The sequence below is a fragment of the Notamacropus eugenii genome, chromosome 5 (assembly GCF_028372415.1).
Source record: "Notamacropus eugenii isolate mMacEug1 chromosome 5, mMacEug1.pri_v2, whole genome shotgun sequence".
Lineage (NCBI taxonomy): Eukaryota > Metazoa > Chordata > Mammalia > Diprotodontia > Macropodidae > Notamacropus > Notamacropus eugenii.
The window spans coordinates 359936959-359955835 of NC_092876.1; the positions used below are offsets into that span (position 1 = coordinate 359936959).

An 18877-nucleotide genomic window follows, 5' to 3' on the forward strand; every position below is an offset into this window, starting at 1 on the left:
TACTAAGGTCTGGTAATACACAGAAAAAGTTCTCCAATTCTGATGGCAAATATCCATTGTGTCAAAAATGTGTAATTTTTTTTTAAAAGGCTTCAAATAAGCATCAAGACATCTTTAAGGAGTTATATAACCAGAAAAGGAGGGATACTGGTCATATATTAACAATAGGGGAATAATGGATAGGGCTGAATATTGTTCTGGGACTAATTATTTTTTTAATTGAACCAGATTTGTCATTCTATGGATATAAAAACACCTTCTACCAAAGTAGCTGAGGATCTGCTCTGCAATTGTCTTAGAAAGTTGTCTGATACATTACAAGGCTAAGTGACTTTCCCAAAGTCACATAGTATATGCTAAAGGAAAGATGAATCCTGGCCTCCCAGACTCCAAGGCTAGTTTTGTATCCACTGGGTCACTGGCATTAATGAAAACACCGAAACTCCTGAAAGTGGACCTGAAGCACACTGGTAGATGTTGTATGGATTCCATGGAAGGAAATGGATAAGAATCACACAGAACGAAGTTTGTATTCTGTACCAGTTAAGACAATAAACACAAGTGAATGATAAAACCATTGGTATACTGGTGTAAAGAAATATAATATTTGACTAATTATCTCACAACTCAGTTTCCTTATGCATAAAATGGGATCATATCTTCCTTACAGAGTTGCTCTAAGGATTATGAAAGACAATGTATATAGATAACTTTGTAAACTAGAGAAGCCTATGTAAATATGAATTGTTGTAATCAGTTCAGTGCAAAACCCTGATCCTCCCCAGGACTAGATTGAGAATTTTAAGGTAAAATAGAAAAAAGACATTTTTGTCCCTATGATGAGAAATAAAAATATGAGGGGTAAGATCACACGATTTTTCTGTGGTGAAGTAAAATTTTTATTCCTAGATTTTCTGAAACTCTCAGTCCAAAATGGGTTTGATTTTCAGAAGACCATACCACCTTTAAAGTTATCCCTTGTCATTGTTATTCAATTGTTTCAGTCATGTACAACTCTTTGTGATCCCATTTTGAGGTTTTCTTGGCAAAGATATTGGGATGGTTTGCCACTTCCTTCTCCAACTCATTTTACAGAGGAAGAAACTGAGACAAACAGGATTAAGTGATTTGCCCACTGTCACACAGCTGGTAAATGTCTGACGCCAGATCTGAACTCAAGAAGATGGTCTTCCTGACTGTAGGGCCAGATTTCTATCCACTGAACCACCTAGTTGTCCACAAAGTTGTCTCTTACAAGTTCTCAGACTGAAAAAGTAGATTTTTGTGTGTGTGAAAGAAGCAATACTGTCTAATAAATTCCTAAATTCAGCCCTCCTACTAACATTGATTTCAATTAGTAATCTCAATAAAGCATTTTTTTCAACTTCTAAATGCATCAAAGGAAATAAATGGGACTTGAAATACAGCTCATAAAGTTGTCATCTGGTGTCTGCTGCATAGTACTGAGAATCCCTTCCGTTAAGATTTAAAAAAAAAACTGCTAAAAGCAACACTCTTTCCTTAAAGAACATTTTAAACTAATGAGTTCTACATCAAAGACCAATAAAATATTTTAGAGTCTCATTTTTAACAACAAAAAGCATAAAAATCTGAAGATTAGCTATGCTCCATATGAAGATGCTATAAAACTGCATTGTTAGAAATAATAGCGTATATAATTAGAGGGAAATTCAATGTGCATGCATAGGTCAGATCAATATAGTAAAAATGATAATGTTACAAACATTAACTTACTAGGCAATGATAATAAAACTGATGCAATTTATAGAACTAGAAAAAACGCAATGGAGTTGATGTAAAAACACAAAGGAAAGAATATCAAGGTTTTATTTGATGGGAATGTGGAAATGCATGAAGTTGGACTTGCCCTATAACATTTTAAAGTAGTTCTAGTTAAAACTGTCTATTACTGAGTTGAAACAAATAGACAAGTAGAACAGAAAGGAAATTCCCTAAATAAAATCAAATGCATACCAGGCAACAAAACAAGGCAAAATTTTATTTAAAGGAATACATAGAGTAGGGGTTCTTAATGTGTATTTATGTCATGGACCCTTTGATAGTTTGATGAAACCTTTGGACCTCTTCTCAATATGTTTTTAAAAGTATAAAATAAAATATGTAAATGCATAAATGCCTAAAAATAAAATAGGATAATAAAAGAAAACCAACAATATTGAAATATAATTAACAAGACACTTTAAAAAAACAAGTTTATGAATCCCAGGTTAAAAACTCCTGCTCTAAAGGAACATGGGCATCAGAGGTATTTATGTGTGATATGTATTAACTAAATCTAGGGCCATCTGTATGCTTCAGCACGACAATACATTTCCTCTAAGAAGGTGAAATTTGTTTCCCTACTCTCTTCTGTTCCTTCCCAACTATTACACCTTTTTCCACTGGCTGCCAGATTTTAGAATATGATGTTCTAGGATCTAAAATCAGGTCAGGATTTTAATAACAGCATATCCTACTCAGTGATATCCATACACATATCCATGTGCATCACACAGGCAGCCAATGGCCACTAATAACCTCTTTTCTTTACCCCTAGGCCCTGGGTGAATTACAGAGTAGCATGTTCTACAGCAATTAAAGATGATTTAATCTAGGTTTAAATTTGGTCCTAGTCTAGAGAACCACAGAAAATTGGGTAGGTCTTTGAGGAAACCATCAAAAGTGGAACCTTGCACTGTCTTCCATTCCTGAGCAAGATTAAATGGACACTTGGAGTATCATGTGGCTTCTTGATCTTCTCTATATTCAGTATATCAGAATATCCATGGCCATTCTAGAACTAATAAATCTTCCAGGTGGGCCTTTGGCCTAGGATTACTCTGATATAGGATCTCCTGGGTCCATTTATTTTCCTGACTATTGCCCAGGTATAACACAAAAAATTATAGTTTCTGGCCAGCCTATCAGCCCAAGATTTTAGACTTGAGAGATTTTTTTTAAAATTCTAAATTTGCATTAAGACAGAAGGAAATTATATTCCTTAGAAAGAAACAAAGTAAACCCATTTCTTTGCATACTGAGAGTGTTTCTAAAGATGAGAGCGATCACCATCTCACTTACCCAGGTTCAAAACTTTTCCTCACACCACTCCAGATTCAATCAGGTGCTATCACTTCGATCTTTCCATCTCCTTCTATTAACTAGCTTATACTGCCATTCTAGTTCAAACTTTTACCATCACTTGCCTAGACTATCATAATAGTCCCCTAATTTATTTCTCTCCCTGCAAATTCTTCCTTCTCCAATCCATACTTCACAAAGTTGCCAAAATAATCCTTCTAAGACATGTGTCTGAGCCTGCTACTTTCCTTTTCAAAAACCTTTATGGCTCTCATATTGCCTATAGAATGAAATGCAAACTCATTCATTTGATATCTAAGGGCTGCCACAATCTGACTACAACTTGCCATTTCTAGCCTAGCCTTATTTCATATGACTCCTATCCATATGCCCTACATCACAGTCTAACTGGATTATTATCTGTTCTTCAAATTAGTGACATCTCCTACCTCCATGCATTTGCACAGGAATTACAGACACACCTGTAATGTGCTTCCTCCTCATCTTTGGCTTTTTGAACTCTTGTCTTCCTTCTAGGCTCAGTTTTAATAATACCCCCTCTTAAACCTTCCATCTTCCCCACCCCCTGTTGCTAACAGACTCTTCCTTCCTCAAATTACCTTCCTTGTATTAGACTTGTCTTTGTAATGTTGTATTGTCTCAGTCAGCACCTTAAAAACAAGGGATATGTCATTTCATCATTCTAACCTAAGTATCTCACATAAGGTCTTGACATAGCACTCATGAAACAAATGTTGGCTGAATTAAGTTAAAATACCTAGTAGTTATGGTCATTTTAAAATTTGTTAGATTCCATCATGTCTATCTTACCTTGTCGCTGTTTTTCCAACCAGTAGGAAACATTGAAGATTAGGGAGACGATCAGACACAAACTCAAGAGTGCTAAAAGTCCCCAGACAAAAACGGGGCATTGACTAATTCCTGAAATAAAAAGCAGATATACTTAGCATGAGATGATTGCTAGCTATTTTATTTTTAGTTTGGTTCATCACATAGTTAACATTGTTGTTTATTGCTTGAATGCTGAGCAAGTTCATTAAAAAATATTTAGTACTAGCTAAAACTGTTGAGAAACCAAAGACTTACACTTCTTTGAATTTATTCTAAGCATGTTATAGAATCAGCTAAGCAGCACTGGATTTAAAATCAGCAAGACCTGAGTTTAAATCCAACCTCAGACACTAGCCTCATGACCTTGGGCAAGTCATTTAATCTCCCTCAGCTTCAATTTCCTCATCTGTGAAATGGGAGTATTAATTTTTAAAAAACCTACCTCACAGGGTTGCTATGAAGATCAGAGTTCTTGTAAAGCACTTTGCAAACCTTAAAATGCCATAAATTAATTCAAGCTGCTATTAGTATATTTTATGTAATTAATCGCATGGAAAGTTTTCCTTATGTATCAGCCTGACTACCTAAAGATATACTTTATGTGATGATGGTGGTTGGGTTGTTGATTGAGTGGTTGATTGGTTGGTTGAATGATTATAATTAATAATTACAAAAAACAGATTTCCTATACCTCTTCCAATATCTTAAATCATTCTTCCTGTTCCACTTCTTTTCAACTTATAGATCAAATTCCTAAAACCTTTCCCCCTTTTTTTTATACAAATCACAGACTCTCCCAGTTGGAAGAGATCTCATATACTTTAACAAATAAGTCCTCCACTGATGGGGATCCCACTACTTCCCAAGGCATCCCATTCTACCTTTTAGTAGGAAGTTTTTGCCTAAACCTAAAGCTGCCTCTTTGTAACTTTCAACCAAATGCTCTTTGTTCTGTGAACCAATCTCTTCCCTATGACAGCCTTTTAGCTACGTAGAGACAGCTGTGTCCTCCTTGATAAATCTTCTTTCTCTGACTCATTACCATTGAAATGAAAGCTAACTAGATGGCATCTATGGAAGGAAACAAAGCAGTGAATAATCCACTGCTTCCTTCCATTGTTCTGTGTGAAACAGAGGGTTACTAGATAGAAGGGGAAAGTCATCTTTGGGAACATAGCAGATCCAGGAATCATGGTCGTGGATCTGGAGAACATCTCTGTAATGTTAAAGGGATAATAAAATCTTCCCTGCCCATTAATAGGCCTCAAGGAAACCCATAGGGGGAGAGACTTGACTAAGAAGGAACTTGCTTAGGGGGAGGCTTGCTTGCAGGAAGGCTTCCAGACCTTTTGGAATAAGTTGATTAGGCACTGAGTCACAAGGGTTGTGATACCTTCTGGCTCTGAGAAGCGTGTATATACTCTGAGTTGATATTTTGCTTTGGGCGCTGGCTTATGAGAAGGACCTCGTGATTCCCTGGTCGAAACTCTGAGTAGTTTTATGTTCAGACCCCTGATTGCTCAGATGTAAAGGCTCTCTCGGTCCAGTGGTGTTTGTAAGTATGTAAAGCAGTATTGCTTTGAGTCACCTTTTGGAGATGTCTTTTAAAAACTTGCTCGTTAATTAGTTCTTTACGCATCCTTATCAGTCACTTTTGACTTCCCCTTCTCCTCTGACAGGAATTGTTTTTTCTCTGTGTGTGTGTGTATACACATACAGGCATACATGCATGTATATATACATGTGCATATGTATATGTGTGTGCTTACATAGACACATATTATATATATATGTACATATGTACATATATATATAAATTTCTTCAGAAATTTATTCTTGCAAATATCCCATTCCACGTAGATTGACTTCCCCTTTAGAAATTTAGTTCCCAGGCTCATGCCTCTTCTTTCTCTGAACTTTTTGAAATTTATTCTCTCCAAAATTTAGGGTTTATGTCATAATATGCCAGTTCTCTTCCTTCATCAGAAAGTTTAAAATTATGAGATCTTCATAATTGTTACCTTTGCATCTCATTCCTCCTTGTTAATGAGCAGACCTAGAACACATGTTGTGTTGATTGGATTTCATATATTTTGAAGAATGAAAGTATTACTTAAGTAAGCCAAAAAATTGACTGCTCTGATTTTGCCTGAAACAGAACTCTATTATAGGCCCAGCAAATTGAAGTCCCCCATTACTACGAAATCATATCTCCATTCCTGGCTTAAGATCTATTTCACAAAGTTCTGCTCTGTTTTTTACTTCTGTCTATGTGATCTGTAATAGAGCCAATGATAACTCAGTTTCCAAAATATACTAGTTACTGACTTTCCTGACGTAAATGTGTCTTCTTAACATACAATATGTAATATATCTTCTGAATATATAACACTACTCTCCATCTTGACTCCTTTGGACACCATGATGCTATATCTGACTGCCCTATGATCATATTTCCTACTCTGTCAGGTCTCATTGAAAACTAGGAGTCTGAATATGCTTCATTGCATTAAAATCTCTAATTTAACTTATTACATAGGTCTTATGTCTACGTGTATAGATAAAAAATTGCTTCCTAGATGTCCTTTAAGAGGTAGCTAATAATAATAATAGATAACATTGATATAGTGCTTCAAGGTTTCCATAGCACTATGCAAATGTTATCTAACTTGATTCTTGCAATAACCCTGGGAGGCAGGTGCTATTAAAATTCCCATTTTACTGATGAAGAAATTGAGGTTTCTGGAAGTTAAAGTGATTTGCTCAGAGTCACACATCATAAATGCCTGACACTGAATTTGAGGCCAGGTTTTCCTTTTCTCCACCATTCCACTTAGCTATAATGCAGAATTGATGTAGAACAAGCTGTAATATGTGGAAACTGTCAATTTTTAAATGTTAACTAGAAATAAAGAAAAGAGATAATGGGCTTATGTGTGGAATACAAGGGGTGGGGGGAAAATAGGAAAAAAAAAGTAGGATTGGAAAGTAGACAGCTAGATGGTACAGTGGAGAGAACACTGGACCTGGAGTCAAGAAAACTCATCTTCAAGAGTTGAAATCTGGCCTCAGATACTTACTAACTGTGTGACCCTGGGCAAGTCATTTACCCCTGTTAGCCTCAATTTCCTCATCTGTAAAATGATCTGTAGAAGGAAATGGAAAAACCACTCTAGTATCTTTGCCATGAAAACTCCAAATGGGGTCACAAAGAGTCGGAAACAACTGAACAAGGGTTGGAAAATGAAAAATTGTCAGTGTGTCTTCAGTCATGTTTGAAAGAGAAAATAAGATTGACCCATTGGCACAACTATTCCAGTCACCCTAGCAAATATATCCTTATGATGGATAAGATTTATCCATTTATTAGCTTATATTTACATAACAATTTGTAGTTACAACTCACTTCTACATACATTATCTCATTTGATGTTTGCAACAATTATGCAAGGTAGACACTGAAGTATTATCGCCTTAATTTGCACATGAGGAAACTTATGTTGAGAGATTGTGATTTGTCTAAAGTTCCATAGTTAATAAGGAGAAAACTCAAATCCAAGTCTTTTGACACCAAGTCCCAGGTTCTTCCTAATTCACCAAACTTGCTTGTCAAATTATCTTCTTCAAAAACCATCTCTTCAATTGATTCAATTAAATTCTTTAATTGATTATTTCTTTAATGTGGACACTCTTTTTACCTACATATTTCACAGCATACCCTTCCCTAACTTAGCATCTATTCTCTTGCAACTTAGCAAAGTTACCAGGGCTCAAAAAATTCACCATAGTACAGCATGCCCAGGGAAGGGACGAAGGTCACAAATGAAATAGAATGAGCCAAGCAAAGCCACCCAAAATAAAAGATGTTTTGAGAGAGAGGCATGTCCAAAGAATTCAGGGAGAAGAAAGAAGGAGGGTTAATCCATATGTGTTTCTTGTGATTGATGAATGCATAGAGATGGCGCCTGGTGTACAAAAGAACAATACGGGAATGGTAGTAATGTAAGGAAGTTATATCATCATGTTAGAAGTTTTGGAATAAATATAAGTAATAAAGCACCAGGCTGAGATTTCATGTGTCTCCTTTCCCTCTTTCCATTCCCAAAAGTTTGGTTTTTTTAATTTGATTCATGAAATCAGTTGTTTGTACAATCTTTATGTTCAACTTTTTAAGAAAAAAATATTTTGAGAGTTAAAAAACCATCACCAGCCTGAAGCCCAGTTGGTAGTGAGCCACTTTGATATTCACTAGACTGGAATTCAGATTATATATATATATATAATCCATGACTGTGACCGTATTCAAAACCTTCCTAGCTTGGCAGTGTGTGACACAGTTTATATTCCTCTTTTCTAGACGTCAAGAACCCTGGGCCATGACTCTAGAGAAGTAATTATAGCCATGAATGATAGCTCACTAGATAAGGGATTGGGAAAGGACCCATTCACAAATGAGGGTGAGGTGAGAACAAAAGACCCTAGCCTCCTCACCCATTATTTCATCTAAAATGAGCTCATAAAATCAGATTCCTCAAAGCTGAGAACCAGACAGGAAAGCACAGAAGTAATAGCAGGATTTGAGAGCCCTCTAAAAAAAAGAGCCTACCAGCCTCCTGACCTACATGACTATACTTAATGTGCTGTAATTCCCATGTTTCAAGTAAGTAAGCTGAAAATCCTAATTTTTACAGAAATTACAACTAACACTGGTGATGATAGGATTCTCACTATTATGCTGTCAAATAGAAGTGTTCTTTCCCCTTTTCAAATGAAATGGAGCTTTGAAATAATTGTATTAGTCCATTAACTCCCTCAAGAAGATAATTTAGCTCTTAGCCACAATGCCACAATCAGCTTAGTACTATAAAGCTGCATTTACATGGACAGCTTCAGGGAATATCCTAAGAGTCATTGTAAAACATACCATCAACACCACAGCAGAATTTGGGTCATTTTGTATATTCCTTTGAGAGTGGGAAACCTGTTTAATGTAACATGATAAATATTCCTAACATATTGTTCAAATGCCTTCTCAGGAGGCCTTTTTAAAACAACATGGATTCTCACCTGTCTGAGATTGTGATGTTCTAAATGACAGGATTAAATGTAATCACTGTAGATTAGCTAAAGAACTTGAATACTGGTGCTTTATAAATGTTTATTGAAATGAAATGAAAGTGCTTTGTCACCATACATAACATTATATAAATGAAACTTACTATTTTGTGTTTTTGACTTTTTATGTTCAATGGAATTTAGGCAAAAACTGTGGTAGGACAAGTTGGAATTCTATTATTGTTCCTTTTATGTTTTTCAAACATTTTGCAAATTTGAAACAATTATATAAAAGTTATTATTGTCAATAGTGTATAGCAAACTCTCATGAAGGTGGTGAGAATAATTGATATTTTAATTGAATAAAAGCATTGGGATGAATGGAAGATAAGGGAAATAATGAGGAAGACCAAGGAATACTTCTTTAAAAAGGGTACAGTAAAGCTACTAAAAATATGAGGTTGGAGGGGAGGAATAAAGGATTTTTAGTATTTGCTTAATTAGATGGAGAGAAGGGTTAAAAGTGAGAGAAACAGCAAAATAGAAAAAGGAAAATTAATAATTTAAACAGATTCAAAGAACTTGAATAGGATAGGCAAATGAGAGAAGGAAAGAATATTATGAGTACTGCTACTACTACTTCTACTACTACTACTACTGCTGCTGCTGCTGCTACTACTACCTCTACTACTACTACTACTACTACTACTACTACTATTACAACTTAGCATCACCACTATTACCTTTCAAACTTCCTTCTAGCTGTAGTTTGCAAAGATTTCTCTTGGATCCTTCTATTTCTCAGGATTTCATACTCCTGATTACTAATTAGATTACTAATCTAATGTTTTGACTGGGAAAAGAGAAATACAGCATCTCAGAGTTTTAAGTACAAATATACTCCACAACAGGATACCTTGACTAACGTTTCCCAATAACATTGAAAATACCAACAACCCTTCCCTTAAGGATGCAAAACCCTTACTTCCCCACTCACTTACCCAATGGCCCATTTATAACATTTATAAAATAGCTCCTATGGAGTTAATTGCCTATTGTAATGCTATGTCACCTAAATTTATCTTTACGCAGAACTAATTAATGATATTAAGGTATGCTTACCTTCCTGATGCCTCTTTCAAATTTCTGAATGTTAGTAATGACGGATGTCTCCTTGTTTTAAAGAAACAAGAGAAATAGTGATCTATTTAGCTGGGGAATGTATAGTTAAATATTTAGGAACTCTTAAGCTAAAGACACTCATATGAAAGATCCTATTACAGCCCATTAATTCTTCTCCAAAGATAACATTGTATTTTTGTGAATATTATGTTATCAATGTCTATAGAGACAAATTAACAATACATAATAGCTACAGGCTGGTATAATGAATCAGCATTTTCAGTATTTATAGACTAAACATCCACTAATGTGGAAAATTGTACATGTAGGAAATTCCTAATGTAAAAACTTTCTTCTCAAACATAGATTGAATCTTCCTTTTGTGTATACTTTATAACTAGTCTCTCAATAGTGAAGTATGAAATTTTGCAGTCATGGTAAGTTTGTGCTGAACTACCCATTCACTTTGTCCATGAATCTTATATGTAATGGCACATCATCACCAAAAAGTATTAGAATAATAATTTTGGAGCTGTAGGGACTTCAAGAAATCATCTAGTCTGGGGATTCCTGACCTATTGTATGTGTACCCTCAACATTGTACAAGAAGTTTGACATGAAAGGATGGAGAAGATTTAGTAAATACTATATCAGTCTATTTAGATATGCTAAAAATAGTGGTGTTAATGAAAAAAATTGATTTGTAGAGAGAATAGTGAGGAGACAAAAGTGGGGAAGTGAAAAAACTGTGACAATTAAAGGAATAATTCCTTCTAACCAAAACCAAAACAATAATATTTATACACAAAACTGTTTTCATGTCAAGCTAGAAAAAAAACAGCACAAATAACCTAGTCAAACATAAGCTAACAGATTTTCCCAACACCTAGAATTAATAAAATCAAAATTTTAATATATTCTCAGATAAGCCTACCCCATTCTTACTAAAGGTGACCAGAAGCCATTCATTCCATTTATAGTAACTCCTCTTTGTGAATTAGGAATCTCGGCCTTGTTCTCAGTCAAATCCATAAGAAGAAACAAACAGGAGGGTGATCATAAGTGCAGGCATATCTTTCAAAAATTATGCCCAGAGTCAAAGTGTTAGTAAATAAGGAACAGAGTAGAGGCAGAGTCAAGATGGCAGAGTAGCAGGACATACTGTGAGCTCTGCACTAAAAACTCTTCCAAACAGATCCAGAAAATACACCAGACCAAATGTGGATGGGGAGATCCCAGAAAAAGTCACATCCTAGGTTGGCACAGCGAGAAAGACACAGAGAAGTCAGTAGGCACCAAGGATGGGATCTGACCATTCCCAGGGTCTGTGCCCAGAGTAATGACAAGGTCCCAAACCCATACTGAGGGCAGCCTTATTCAGAGCGTGGGAACAAGTGTCAGAAGGCAACTTTGTTACCCACTACCCTTTTCAGATCTAGGACCAATGCTCAGAGAGGAGGAGGAAGAGGAGAAGGAGGAGGAGAAGAAGAAGAAAAAGTAAACAATCTCCTGACAAAAATGACTGACCAGGAAAAGAAACTGAGGAGAAAAAACTTAAGAATCATCAGACTACCTGAAAATCATGACCAAAGAAGAGAACCTAAATTTCATTTTCAATAAATCTTAAAAGGAAATTGCCTAGATCTCTTAGAAACATAGGGCAAATTAAAAATAGAAGCTGTCACTTCTTGAAAGAAACCCCAAAAATGAAATCTCTCAGGAACATTATAGTCAAAATATGGAGCTTCCAGGTCAAAGAAAATAATACTGCAAACAGTCGGAAAGAAATAATTCAAATATTTATGGCCCACAGTTATGCCCTCCACTCTAAAGGAGTGGAGAGCTTGGAATGTGACATTCCAGAAAACAAAGACTACTGTAAAGAATAATTTAGCCGGAAAAATTTAGTATAATCTTACAGAAGAATAACAGATCTTTAATGAAATAGAAGTCTTCATGATATGTCAGAGCTGTGTAGAAACTTTTAAGTTAAAACACAGGAGTTAATAGAAACATCAAAATGTAAGTATGAACAATGATAAAAGACTAAACAAAGATAAAATTCTTACATGCTAATAAGAGGAGATGATACACATGTCTCCTCTGAATCCTATTATCAGAGGTCATAGAGGGGATCTAGTTAGAAATCCTAGCTTAATTCTTTTATGTCTTGATAATCTTTTAAAAGAGGGGGGAGAGAAGTGAAGAGAAACATATTGATGGCAGTGGGGGATGGGAAAGGAAGATTAATGAAAATTATTTAATATAAGGAGAAAAAGATGGGGATAGTGACTGACTTTTCAACCTCACTCTTCTGAATAGGTCAAAATAGTGAAGAATACACATACATATGCATAGACACAATTGGATACAGAAATACATTTCACTCAACAGGGAACTAAAAGGGAAAGAGGAGAAGGGAGGATTTAGCAAGAGGGTAGATTAAAGGAAGGATAATTCCTAAGGGAAACAAACTCTAAGGTTGTACAAAAATATTTATAGCTCATCTTAAAGTGGCAAAAAAATTGCATTCTAAGGAGATGCCCACCAATTGGGGGAAAATTGAACAAGTTACAGTGTATAAATTATGATGGAATACTATTGTACTGTAAGAAATTATGAAAGAGAGTTTCAGAGAAACCTGGGGAAACTTGCATTGACTGATGCATAGTGAACTGAACAGAACCAGGAGAACAATTTATACAACAATAATATGAAGACAAACAACTTAACAAAAACCTCAGGAACTCAGATCAGTGTAATACCAATTATAATTTCAGTGAATTAATGATGGAATGTACTGCCTTCCCCCTGACAGGGCTGAAAGACTTGGAGCACAGAATAAGACTTTTTTTTTTCTGTTAGATGTGGTCAATGTGGAAATTTACTTTACTTTACTACACGTGTTTATACTGCGGAGTTTGATTTTCTGTCATCTTATTTAGAGGAGGGTGTGAAGGGAAGGAGAGAGAATGGATACTTGCTCATTAAAAAAAATAAAATTTGATTTTAAAAAAGAATCAGAAATTAAAGGTCTCACTAATTTATTTGATGATTGTTATGAGTATCTAACAACTTTATGATACTAAAAATGTTGTTATAATCAAATTTGGTAATAGTTGTAAAGTGCTTAGTACAAGGCGTGTTGTTGAAAATATGTCTCATTATGGTCCCCATGGCCACCTCACCAATATGGTAAACAAATATATGTGACTAGTATAAGGTAGTTATAAAAACAAACAGGATCTAAAAGTGGAAAAGAGGGACATGGATGTCACTGGCTAAAACTGTATCCTAAACTAATTAAGACCACATTTATACCTCCAGAGATTATATACTAAACTAGGAAAAGCCAATTAGGTCCCAGTAAATGGCCCCTGGTCTACAGGTGCAAGATAAGCACCAGCCCAGCGTGTTCAGTAAAATCCGAAAATGATATACAAATAAGACCACTCTAAGGGCACATCAGTATACTAGGAAGGCAAACCTACCATGGTACGGATTACATTTAGTCCATCCCCCGCCCCCAACTAAAACCTATACAAATGAAGCCTCCAAACCCTGCCTCTCAAGCACTCCTCACATCATCCTGCCTTGAGTGCTCCCAACTCTCATCTGCTGTTATGTGACTCTATGTACCCTTATTTCTCCCCCATTTCCTTCCCCATGCCACCTTTCTCTGTAGTCCCTGTGCCACATTAAAGTGTGATTAATTATCCCCCACCTATTGCCAACATCACTTTTCTCAGTATCCAAAGAACCGTCCTATTCTCTTCTAATCCAACTGCAAACACCATGTGGTTCCTCATTAGGAGCCTCATGAACATAAACCAGACACCTAGACTAGGACTAAGTTGTCAGCAGCAACACCTACTGTGGGGTAGCACGGTGCAAAGAATACATTAGCAAAAACCAAGAGTTGATTACTGTGCCCTTCTAGCTAAAGACTTCCCTTCACAATTGGGCTTAACAGAATACCTGGCACATAATAAGTGATATATAAAGGCTTATTCCCTTCCCCTGCCTTCTTACAAAGTAAATAAAGTTGTCTTTATGAAAAAATTAAATAACCTCTCTATTTTATTTCTTATATGCATATACATAGTATTGTTGTTCAATCATTTTTCAGTCATGTCCAACTCTTTGTGACCCAACTTAGGGTTTTATTGGCAGAGATGCTGGTTTGCCATTTCTTCTCCAGCTCATTTTACAGATGAGGAAACTGAAGCAAAAAAGGTTAAGTAACTAGTAAGAGTTTGAGGCCAGATTTGAGAAGATGGGCATTCTCTCTGCTGTATTACCTAATTACCTTATAAAAATGTTAAATTCTAGAATTTATTTCCTTTTATGTTTAATAGAGGGGCATGAGAAGCTTTACCAAAAAAAGATTGAAAACTTCTGATTTAGTCTATCTTGAAGGTCTCTTCTAGATCTAAAACCCAAGATTTTATCGTCTTATCCAACTCCTGCCTCTCAGGTGTTAAAGTATTATTATCCATCTTCCACATATCAATCAAAGTTTCCTAAAGCATGTATGTGACCGTATCACCTCCCTCTATTAAATAAACTTCAGAGATAACCTACTGCCTCTAGGATCAGATATAAAGTCCTCTCTTTGACATTTAAATTTCTTCACAACTTGGCCCCTCCACACTGAACTGTCCTCTTATACATTATTTCCTTCCTTGCATTCTATAATCTAGCCATGTTGACCTACTCCCTGTTCTGTGTAAATGACACTCCATATCCACTCTCCATAACTTTGTGGTGAATACCTTGTGTCTAGAATGCACTCCTTCCTCTCCTATACCTCTGGGAATCTCTGGTTTTCTTCAAAACTCAGCTCAAATACCAGCATCTAAATGAAGTCTTACCTGATCCCCCAGAAGCTAGTGTTATCCCTTCTCAAACTACTTTGTATTAATTTTGTATACACTATGTATATACGTACAAATTTTCATGTTTTTATTCCTTTAGAATGTAAGTTCCTTGAAGGTAGAAACTATTTCATTTTTGTCTTTGTATCTCCAGTGCTTAGCACTGAGCCCTATAGACCCTAAAAGCTTAATAATGGAAGCTTGTTGATCAATGATAAGGCAACTGAATCTCAGAAGGATTATTTGAGTACCAATTGTACATGCAGAATTGTACATGCTAAAGTGGGGAGGCACAAAAATAATAGACTATACACAGAGAAAATTCTATATATCCTTAATCATGGCCAGTTAACTCATCAACTAGATTGTAAATACATCTTTCTTGTATCATATGCTCAGTGACTGAGCTGTACTTTTACTAAGGAATATGTTGGTGACAAAGCTGAAGAATCATACAGCATCAGAGAGATGTTCATACACAATTATTTAGTTCTTTCAGTAAAATTCTCCAGGTCATGACCAATCTTTTTTACTAGACTAATTAATTAATTTAGATTGCTGATCTTAAAAATCTACTCAACTACTCAAAGAGATCTGTGACTTCATCAAGGAAGACATTTCCGTTGATGATGAAAACCATTAGAGAAAATGTTCATCTGTGCCAGCCCATTATTTGCAACGCTTGGCCATGTTCTCTCATAAATTCATCATAGAAAGTCCTCCCAAAACAATAGGTGTCTTCCTTGCTTTTGCCTAACACTGATACTAATTGAGTACAAACGCCATCCTTCAGCTATCTCTTTCTCTCACCATGAGACCAATACTCTTTTTTCTTTATTTTTTTATTGTAAATTCTAGTCATCCTTTGTAATTCCTTATTTATAACATGTTACAGTCTGTGCCTTCTTACTGATACGAGTTTTTAATTTTTTGGAGACTATAATGTTCTATTCTTCATAGTTACTCAACACCACTAGCCTTTTGACATTTTTAAATGGGTCTTTGTTTTAAGGAATAGTTTGGGGTCATTAAAGAACTTTACAATTGAGATATGGGTGGAAAGAAGGCTATTGACACTAATTACAGTATTTTCATAGAGTTTAAACTATATATATCAGTTTCCATAATGAGGAGAATAAAATCAATTAGAAGTCACCTTACTCAGTCAACACTTGAATCACTTGCCAAGAGAGATATGACAACTGAGGTCAACAGCAATTTAGAATATAAACTTGCACGTAAAACCTACAGAGAAGGGTAGTAGACGATTGTAAGTAATATTACCGCATAAACCAGAAAGGAACAAAGGAAGCTAAAAGCCAGTGTAAGAAAACTTAGCAAGAGACTTAACTTACTAAAGGCTTTCTGGGTCCATTTAAGCAGGAGCAAACTCTTCAACATCAAGGATATCAGAATCTAAAACCATAGTCCTAGTTTACTTATACAGGTGGTAGAAATTTCCCCTCAGAAAGCGGAGACAGGTAAAGAAGTTGGATCAGAACAAATGTATTCAGAGAATGTCTATACTGGAGGAGACAGAATTGGGAGGGCATTGAGAAAACTGTTATCAAAATATCTGAAAGAGGGGAAGATGGTAAAGCAAGAGAAATATCTTGGACTATTGGGGAAGAAAAGTGGCCAAGACAACATCAAAACTCACATTTAGAGCAAAATGCTTTCAAAATGCCTAGTCATTTCTGAAAATTTTGGATGAAAGTTCTCTCTCTTTACTTGCATTCTAGCTAGTCTAGATTTTACTTCCCTTTCTCCTTAGTATCTCAGTGATTGAAATAATCTTCGTTAATAATAATAGTATCAATATAGCACTTTAAGGTTTGCAAAAGTCTCCAATCTAGTGACTCTGAATTCTGAATATTATTCCTTAATTCATTGTTTTAGTTTGAGCACCAAAGCCAGTTTCTGTGCCCTCTTCTATAAATTAGGAATTATATACTCCTTCCTTGTCACGAATGCTTTGTATGGATGCATAATTAATAAATGCCTGAAATAATATTGAGAAAATTAAAGTGACATATAATCCCAGAGTTAAAAAAATAGAAAAAAAAAGGCCCACATGTACAAAAATATTTATAGAACATTTATCCCTTCCTCATCACGACTTTCCTCATCACGGTTTCCATATATCATGGGAATTTGGGAGGATGGGAATTTTGTAGAAGCCATAGACCAGCAGATCACACAGAGTCTATGACCAAATGCTTAAACCAAATTTTACAATAAGGTACTGTAAAGAGAGGTACTTCTCTGTCAATCAAACTAATGCAAAACAAAAAAAAAATCCTGTCCACTATGAAGAGATAATGAAATTAGTTTCCATTAAAGTGACAGCATTTCTTTTAGTTACTTTTCATGCCTGCTGACCCAGAAGTATGAAAATCATCTACCAGTTTATTTTTCTAGTGTAAGTTATAATTTTAAAACAACTTTTTTAAAATGCTGCCCTTGCAAATTAAAAGAAGGAGAAATATGCCATCACTGTTAAAGAGGGTCATAAAATGAACTCAGTAGGCACAGGATTCAGAAGTAATCCATTAAGTGGGCAAGTAGATGAGTTACTGCTAGCAAAACTTTCACAGGGATTGAATTGATTCCTTTGGAAAATTCCTTTGCCTAAACTGCTATGAATTAGAACAAGGTTCATTGATTATAAACTAAAGTGATTATTTCCAAAGGAAAAAAAAATTCAGTTAACCAGGAGCTCCTCAGGATGGGAATCATATTTTTAAGTCAAAAACAATTGTGGTATCATCCAGGAACCCATAAGAACCTTGACGTTACAGCTACAGCAAGGCCTTCGATATCATTGCTTTCCCAACAACTATTCATTGCTGTATAATCTTCAGTACATTTTCTAATTCCATCAGTTTTTCTTCCATTTTCACATCATTTGCAGTGAGAAATTTAGATACTAAGTCATGAATTTCTTGCTTTAAGAGCTTAGATTCACCCTGGCCTGTTAAAAGCATTTAATTTCAGCCTACATAGAGTAAGGGAATAGATTTTAAAGCAACACTTACCTGACATCCTTGTTTTCTCAGACAGATTTGTTTACCCCCATAAGTAAAATGTAAGCAGTTAAAAGAAATAAATGCCCACAAATATCTTTCTTCTAAATGATTCTGCTCCCCAGCACTACAAATAACATGGCAATGTGCCTGATCTTCATCTGCAACTCAGTTTTTCATGCCTGTTTCTTAAAATCCTTTGTGTGCACTTGGTTCAGTTGCAAACAGGAAATGTGGTGATAGAGGCTTCTTCAGTTGAAATACATAACTAGCGGGTCCTTTTTGTTTTGTTTTGTAACAGGAGAGGAAAACTTCACAGGCCTCTCTCTATTCTGGCTTTTGTTCTCCATCAATGATGTGAATCCAACAAGGAAAGAAACTATTCGACTAAGACACAGGTTACACTAGAAGGAACTCATTGGGCTTATCCATCAAAATTTCTTTAGGTCACTCTATGAGTAGTTGGGTTCCCATCCTCTGAATTTCTTCTTCCTACTCAGAGTAAACAATGAGGAGTGTCAGCAGAACAATGTCCCCTAGCAAACAGAAGTCCTTAGAAGAAGAAAATGAAAACAAAAATGCTAAACTAGGATGAGCCCAAGCCAGAATTACATATCCCTGATAATAACAGGTTGCCATTTATATAGTCCTTGGACTACATAAATTTCCTCACAAGGCCCCTGCACATATTACAAGTATTGCTATCTGTTGTACCCTGCTCCAGGATGGGCTAACACGCATGTGGTTCAGCAATTTCTGAGTAAAATGGGGAGAAGGTGTTTGTCAAGAAGGACAGAGGAGGAAATATACATATACACATATGTATATGTATATATGTGTGTA

At 35.6% G+C, this 18877-nt stretch overlaps 1 protein-coding gene across 1 annotated transcript in view; it reads right to left on the reverse strand.

Annotated features, from left to right (window-relative positions):
* The window catches only part of TRAT1 (T cell receptor associated transmembrane adaptor 1), a 68862-nt gene extending 50615 nt beyond the window's left edge, over window positions 1-18247 (reverse strand). Inside the window, exons 1-2 of the mRNA XM_072614051.1 lie at window positions 18047-18247; window positions 3934-4044 (exon numbers count right to left, since the gene is read on the reverse strand). Coding sequence (XP_072470152.1) covers window positions 3934-4044; window positions 18047-18053 — 118 coding nt within the window. The 5' untranslated portion in view covers window positions 18054-18247. The remainder of the gene's footprint in view (window positions 1-3933; window positions 4045-18046) is intronic.
* Between the last annotated feature and the right edge of the window lie 630 nt (window positions 18248-18877).